Source organism: Piliocolobus tephrosceles, chromosome 5, assembly GCF_002776525.5.
Source record: "Piliocolobus tephrosceles isolate RC106 chromosome 5, ASM277652v3, whole genome shotgun sequence".
Classification (NCBI taxonomy): Eukaryota; Metazoa; Chordata; class Mammalia; order Primates; family Cercopithecidae; genus Piliocolobus; species Piliocolobus tephrosceles.
Genome location: NC_045438.1, coordinates 137,793,037 through 137,801,188, shown reverse-complemented (window position 1 = coordinate 137,801,188; position 8,152 = coordinate 137,793,037). Strand labels below are relative to the sequence as shown.

General features: G+C 46.8%; 1 protein-coding gene across 2 annotated transcripts in view; it reads right to left on the bottom strand.

The window, feature by feature from the left end:
- LOC111527883 (ATP-binding cassette sub-family F member 1) overlaps positions 1 to 2,861 on the bottom strand; it is a 19,056-nt gene extending 16,195 nt beyond the window's left edge. For both annotated transcript variants that reach the window (XM_023194426.2, XM_023194427.3), the window contains exon 1: positions 2,685 to 2,861. In XM_023194426.2, the coding sequence (XP_023050194.2) occupies positions 2,685 to 2,757 (73 nt within the window). In that variant the 5' untranslated portion in view covers positions 2,758 to 2,861. The remainder of the gene's footprint in view (positions 1 to 2,684) is intronic.
- Between the last annotated feature and the right edge of the window lie 5,291 nt (positions 2,862 to 8,152).

The window sequence follows — 8,152 nt, the reverse complement described above, 5'->3', positions numbered from 1 at the left end:
CACCGTGTCAGCCAGGATGGTCTCGATCTCCTGACCTCGTGATCCACCCGTCTCAGCCTCCCAAAGTGCTGGGATTACAGGCTTGAGCCACCGCGCCTGACCTCAAAAAAATCTTTTGTACTTTAATCACTCTTATCCACCTGATCGTAGGGACAGGAAAAGCCTCTGAACAGGTTCATTGTGAGAAAGTATAATCCCCAAGGACCTGAAAAAGGTTAAGTGTGGCTAGAGATATACTGTGTCTTCTTTCCTTTCGTATATCGTTTAAGCTGCTCCTTCAAAGCAAAAAAGAAAGCCTTCCTTACCCTTATACCCCTCTCTCCCATTACTGTTTTGTATTCTTGTCCTCATTGGGTCTCAAAATTATAATTCACACGAACTTCACTTTCTCTCCTCCCATACCTTTTGAAACATACTGCAATCTGGTATCATTTCCAAAAGAACACTACTTCTGCCAAACTTGCCACTGATCCCTTAGCTCCTCAAACCGCAAAGTATTTTTCAGTTCTTATTTTGCCTGACTTCTCTGCAGCGTTCCATGCTGCCTACCTCTACACCTTTTTTATTCTCTTCTATCATTATTTAACTTCTGGGATCTTGCCCACTCCTGGTTTGCCTCCAGTTTCGCTGGCTGTTTGCCTTTCTCAGTCTCATCTCTTCAGCCTCCTTCCTTACCTGCTTCTTGCAATTGCCGAAGTTCTTTAGGGTTCCCACCTTTCACCTTCTTTTCTGTTCAATCTGCAAACACTCCCTAGGAGACTTCCACATCCAGCACTTCAACTATACTTGCCTGTGTCTTTACTCCTAGTCTAGCCGTCTCTCCACGGTGACTAAACAAACTCTCTTCTTGCCATTTCCTCTTAGAAATTCCTCAGAAATACCCAACTCAGCATTCAAAAGTTGATCTTATCTCCTTTCACTTTTTACTCTCCTGCCCATTATTGCTTTCAGTTAATAGTCTACCAGTCACTGGGTTACTTAAGTGTCATCCTTAATTCTCCTCCCTTAATTTCATCAGTTCTCAGTTCCGATCAATGCCACCTCCTTAGTAACTCTTTATTCTTCAGAGCTTGGCTTATCCCCTTACCACTTCTCACCCAGATCATGCCCAGAGCCCCCTAAATGGTCTCCCTGCCTCTATCTTGACCAATTCAAGGCCATTCTCCATTGCTCAGTGCTACAGGGTGAACTGATCATAATCATTCCTTATGCAATTCAATGGGCCTTCCTTCTTAATGTCTTTAGGATTAAACTCCTCGGGATGGCATCTAAAGCCTTTCATTATCTGTCTCCTGATCATCTTTATGACTTCATCACATTAGTTACCAGGCTCTAGTGGGACCAGTCAGGCTTGCCTACATCTCTACCTTTCCACAAACTTCCTTGGCTAAGAATGCGCTTCCCCTTACTAATTCACGACGATCTTTCATGAATAAACTCTGGGGAGCAGGTGCAGTGGCTCACGCCTGTAATCCCAGCACTTTTGGAGGCTGAGGCAGGAGAATCACTTGAGCCCAGAAGTTTGAGACCAGCCTGGGCAACATAGGCAGACCTTGTGTTTACAAAAAATTTAAAAATAAGGTGTGGTGGTGCATGCCAGTAGTCTCAACTACTTGGGAGACTGAGGCAGGAAGATCCCTTAAACCCAGGAGGTAGTGGCTGCAGTGAGCCATGTTCATGCCACTGAACTCCAGCCTGGTTGATGGATCTAGACTGTGCCTCAAAAAAAAAGTACTCAGCTACTACATATTCTTGGGAGGCTTTGCTGACACTCCCTTACCTGTCTGAGTAGATGCTCTACCTCTCTTCTACAGTCCCATAGCATTCTTAAGCACGTTCATCATACTCTGACAACCACTGTCCGTCTGGTTAATGCTCTCACCCTTCACTATATTGGGTTGTCCCTTGAAGGAAATTCTGATCTTTTATCTCTACATTCCCAGTTCCTCCAACACAGTACCTGGTATAGAGTAGGCATCCAATAAGTGCTTCTAGAAGTAGTTACTGTGTACCTACTGTAGTTAGTTGTGTCCATTTATCTCCCCCTTAAAAGTGACTTCAACCCTGGGAGGATATCGTAATGTTTTTTTCCTTCCTCTCTCAAAGCACAGTATATACAGTGCTTAATTAAAAACAGGCGCTTAACAAACTTTCGCTGCTTTTAAGTAAACCTTAACCCTCATTCCAACATCAAAAATCTAACTCTTGCTCCACTTGAGTGAGAGAGGTGTCTTAAGAAAGAAACCATAAAGGAGTCACCCTCTCTTGAGAAACAAGTGGGATCACAGGCTCCCAAAGTGTGTGTGCGCGCGCGCAGGGGGCAGAGGAGGTCGAGGCACAGCTCATAGATTCCTGCTGGAATACAGTGTGTGGCGGGCGGATGTCCAAATTCTTTAAGCAAGGTGTTCCCATTTCTCCCCAACTCTCCCTCGGTGCCATATGCTCTTTCTTTTCTCTTGCCCAGTCTCACTTAGGTCACGTGCGACATCTGGATCTCTTTCCTTTAGCCCCGATTCCAAACCCACTCCTGCCCGGCAAACTCCTCCAGGGCCCACGGCACGCATGCGCCGTAACCCCCGCAGGGGCCCGGTCAGTCTCGCGCCCCATGACCCTCTCCTAAAACACGCGCAGCCTCCTCTCTCTTCACCCTCTGCTCTTGTTTCTTCCTTGCCTACCAGCCTCACCTGATGGGCTCGTGCTCTCTCCGTCCCCGATCCACTCGGGCTCCGGCGGCTGCTGCTTGGGCGCCTTCGGCATCGCGGTGGCAGTTACGGCTACTGTGGCGGCGCCCGGTGCTATTTCCGCTTCCGGCGGCGGGGAACCCCGATGGGGCTGGCTCTCCAAGCCGCCGCGGCCAACCCCACCCCGGGCTGCGCACGTGCGAGCTTCGCCGTCATCTCGGGGGCGTGGCCCTGGTACAGTGGAGGCGTGGCCTGCAATGACGGGGCGGGGCCGGCGTCCGCCTACTCCAGTCGCGTCCACATGGCGTTTACGACGGTCTGGGAAGCCTGACGCCATGATCTCCCGACGCCGCGAGACTGAAGGAATGACCATAATAATTTCCTACTAGTATGAAGGAGTTGAGGCATACTTTTTTTTTTTTTAAAGCATATTCTAGTTTCTATCTGTAACTCTCGTTTCTAGCTCTGACTGCCACCGCGATGCCGAAGGCGCCCAAGCAGCAGCCGCCGGAGCCCGAGTGGATCGGGGACGGAGAGAACACGAGCCCATCAGGTGAGGCTGGTAGGCAAGGAAGAGACAAGAGAGGAAGGGAAAGAGAGAGGAGACTGCGCGTATTTTAGGAGAGGGTCATGGGGCGCGAGACTGGGTCACGGGCAGAAAAGACAGCGCAGTCCAATGACTAAGGGAGAGGTCTGATCGGTCCAGTGTTGAAATGTGTCACAAAATCCCGAAGTGTACAATTGTAAACAGGGAACTGGAGCCCAACATGCAGAAGTCATGGTGCAGTGGAGCTTCGGTTCCTTTTTTTTTTTTCTTTTTTTTCTGGTAACAGCTTTACTGAGATATAATTGACATACAATAAACTGTACACAAAATAAAATGGTACCCCAAATAAACTTCAAAGTATACACTTAAATAAGTTTTGACATGCATAAACCCAGTAAACTATCACCACAATCAAGACTTTGGTTCACTTCTAACTCTACGACTTAATACGGGAGCTTGAGTAAGGTGTCCCTGTAGTTCTGTCGGCTCTCAAATCACTACAATCATACTTTTGTTGCCACCACTGTCTGAATTCACACTTGCCAAAGTCAACAGATCTGGGGCCATCCTACTCACTCTCCCGACAACATCTGGTACACTTGGTCACTCCCTCCCTCCTCCCTTTGTTTTCTTCAGGGACACTACTCTCTACAGGTTTCCTTTGTATCTAATAGGCTTCTCCTGAAGTTTAAATGTTGAAGTGCCTCAGGGCTCAATCTTTGACTCTCTCCTTAATCTAGACTTATCACCTATTACCTCCTGACTTTAAATACCATCTATAACCAATGAAGATTCCCAAACTTCTCTTGCTGGCCCCTAACTTTCCCCCGAGCTCCAGGCTCATGAATTCAACTGCTTATGGGACATCTTCTCTGAGATCTTTAATAAATCTCTCTAATATGTACAAAATGGCGCTCTTGTTCTTACCCCTAAAGCCTGTCTCTTCCAGGCTTCCCCATCCAGAAATTGCACCACATGTCATTCAGTTATTTGGGCCAAAACTGAAAGGTCATCCTCTTTCTCCATTCCTCCTCCCCAATCAATCCATCAGCAAGCTAAGTCTGCCTCATTTTTTCATTCATCTGTTCAACAAATATATTTATTGAGTGTATAGTATGTGCCAGGCACTCTTCTATGCTCTTGGGATACTACTGAATAAAATAAAGATCTCTGATTACATTTCTAGCAAGGGAGATGATACTATAGATAAAAGAAAATATAGATCAAGTTTAAAAGTATCAAAAGAACAGATTTTAGTACTAAATGAGGCCTCAGTAAAGTGAAATTCAAGCAAATCATTGAAGAAGATTAGTTTTGGCCACATGGATTTCCAGGAGATGGGCCTTTATCTAGCATAAGAAACAGCTGGAATAAAGCCCTATGGCAGGAGGGTTCGGACATACATGGGAAACAAACAGGAAGGAGGCAAGTGGGGCTGGAGTGGCATGAGTAAGCCAGAGTTGTGGGAAAGGTGAAAAGAGAAGTGAAGCAGGGTCTGGATTGGGAAAGGTCTTTTAGCTTATCTTAAAAGATTTTGGCTTCTTCTGTTGATTTAAATGGAAGTCACTGCAGACTTCTGAGCACAGTGATGTGATCCAACCTACATTTTAAAAGGATGACCTGGACTGGGCGCGGTAGCTCATGCCTGTACTCCCAGCACTTTGGGAGGCTGAGGCAGGCGGATCACGAGTTCAGGAGATGCAGACCATCCTGGCTAACATGGTGAAATCCTATCTCTACTAAAAACACAAAAAATTTAGCCGGGCGTGGTGGCGGGTGCCTGTAGTCCCAGCTACTGGGGAGGCTGAGGCAGGAGAATGGTGTGAACCCGGGAGGCAGAGCTTGCAGTGAGCCGAGATCGCGCCACTACACTCCAGCCTGGGTGACAGAGGGAGACTCCGTCTCAAAAAAAATAAAAATAAATAAAATAAATAAAAGGATGACCTGGCCAGGTGCAGTGGCTCACACCTGTAATGCCAGTACTTTGGGAGGCTGAGGCGGGAGAATTGCCTGAGCCCCAGGGGTTTGTGACCAACCTAGGCAACATAGTGAGACCCCTTGTCTGTATATAATACAATTTTTTAATATTTATTTTACTTTTTGAGACGGAGTCTTGCTCTGTCGCCCAGGCTGGAGTGCAGTGGCGTGATTTCGGCCCACTGCAACCTCTGCCTCCTGGGTTCAAGCAATTCTCCTGCCTCAGTCTCCTGAGTAGCTGGGATTACAAGCGTACACCACCACGCCTGGCTAATTTTTGTATTTTTAGTAGAGACGGGGTTTCACCATGTTTGTCAGGCTGGTCTCGGACTCCTGACCTCGTGATCCGCCTGCCTTGGCCTCCCAAAGTATTGGGATTAGAGGCGTGAGCCACCATGCCCGGCCTATAAAATTTTTTAAGTTGTTAAAAAATAAATAAATAAAAAGGATGACTCTGGAGGCTGTGCTGAGAATAACCTGGGCGGGGGGCGGGAGGGGGCGAGCAGCAGAGAATGGGCAGAAATGACAGAAGCAGGGAGATCTATTAGGAGGTGATGGTGACTCAGACTAGAGTGACAGCAGTGGAGGTGTGAAAGGGCTGGTTTCTGAATATATTCTGGAAAAGAGCCAACAAGTTTTGTTAATGGATTGGAGGTCATGTTTGACAAACAGAATTAAGGATGACTCCAATGTTTCTGGCCTGAGTTAACTAGAAATATGTAATTGCCATCAACTGAGACTAAAACGTAACCCAAATTTGACCACTTCTCTCCACCTCTACCCCGACCAAGCCATTGTCTCTTCTCCCTGGACCACTGCACTGGCCTCGTAACTGGTCTGCCTGCTGTCATTCTCATTCTTTAGTCTATCCTTCACATCTACAGTCGGAGGTAGTTTTAATATGTAAATCTATGGGCCGATCACAGTGACTCACGCCTGTAATTCCAGCACTTTGGGAGGCTGAGGTGGGCAGATCAAAAGGTCAGGAGTTCGAGACCAGGCTGGTCAACATGGTGAAACCCTGTCTCTACTAAAAATACAAAAATTAGCCGGGCGTGGTGGTGGGTGCCTGCAGTCCCAGCTACTTGGGAGGCTGAGGCAGGAGAATCACTGGAACCTGGGAGGTGGAGGTTGCAGTGAGCCGAGATCACACCACTGCACTCCAGCCTGGGCGACACGGTGAGGCTCTGTCTCAAAAAAAAAAAAAAAAAAAAAAAAATCCATTTGTTCAAAGTATAAAATTATTTAAAAAAGCATAAAATCTAGAATAAAATCCAAATGCTTTACCATAGCTTATGGGGCTCTACACAATATGCCCTCTGTTAAACATCTTGATCCCATCTCCCACAGTCTAGCCATACTGGGCTTTTTTTTTTTTTGAGCCGGGATCTTGGTCTGTCATTCAAGCTGGAGTGTGGTGGTATAATCATAGCTCACTGCAGCCTCAAAGGATCCTCCTACCTCAGCCTCCAACTAGCCAGGACTACAGGCACATGCCACCAGGCCTGGGTACTTTTTAAACATTTTTGCAGAGACAGGGTCTCACCATGTTGCCCAGACTGGTCTCGAACTTCTGGGCTCAAGTAGTGCTCCTGCCTCAGCCTCCCAAAGTGCTGGGATTGCAGGCATGAGCCACCACGCCTGGCCTGGCCTTCTGTTTTTACTTCAAACACCCCAAAGTCATTCCTGCATCAAGGCCTTTGCCTTTGCTGTTCCCTGTGTCTGGAATGCACTTTCTCCATGTGTTCATATGGTTTGTTCCCTCGTTTAATTTTCTCTCTGTGTTACCTCCTCAAAGCAGCTCTTTGTATCTACCTGTTCTCTTCCCCCTGTCACTCTCTCTAACCTCTTTTTTCACTTTATTTTCATTTGGAGCACTTACTATTACTTAAAATTATATTACCTATGTATATTGTCTATCACCCTCAAAGCAATATGTAAGCTCCATATGGGCAAGGATTTTATCCTTTTTATTGATGTATATCTCCAGCTCCTAAAACAGTGCTTGCCCTACACTAGGCACTAAAGTGTTCATTGAAAGTATGCAAAGCTTGGCCAGGTGCAGTGGCTCATGCCTATAATCCCAGCACTTTGGGAGGCCGAAGCAGGTAGATCATCTGAGGTCAGGAGTTCAAGACCGGCCTGGCCAACATGGTGAAACCCCATCTCTACTAAAATACAAAAAATTAGCTGGGTGTGGTGGTAGGCACTGTAATTCCACCAATTTGGGAGGCTGAGGCAGGAGAATCGCTTGAACCACCTGCCCCCGCCAAAAAAAAAAAGAAAGTATGTGAAGCTTAAGTAAGACAATGTCTATAAAGAGCTTAGCAGGGTACCTGGCACTGAGCAAGCAGCCAGGTGATGTCATACTCTAAGATCTCTCCCTGCCTCTCTGTCATCCCTCCTTAGTCTCCTTGTCTGGCTTATCCTTGTCCTTATTCACTTAGCCATTCAATGTCAGAGTTCCTCAACATTGAGGAAAAAAATGAAAAAAATGAAGGGCTAAGTTCTGGGCCCTTCATCCACAGATTCCTCAGAGAGGTCTATCCTAGCCACCATGTCCTTTTTTTTTTCTTTTTGGAGATGGAGTCTCCCTCTGTCACCCAGGGTGGAGTGCATTGGTGTGATCTCGGCTAACTGCAACCTCTGCTTCCTGCCTTCAAGTCATTCTCCTGCCTCAGCCTCCCAAGTAGCTGGGATTATAGGAGACCATCATCATGCCCAGCTAATTGTTGTATTTTAGTAGAGACAGGATTTCACCATGTTGGCCAGGCTGGTCTCAAACTCCTGACCTCAGGTGATCGACCCGCCTCAGCCTCCCAGAGTGCTGGGATTACAGGCATAAGCCACCATGTCTTGAGTAGCTCCCCAACTACTGTTTCTATTCAGTACCCCATTTATTTCCTTCATATGATTCATCTCAACCTGCAATTATATGTTTGTTTAT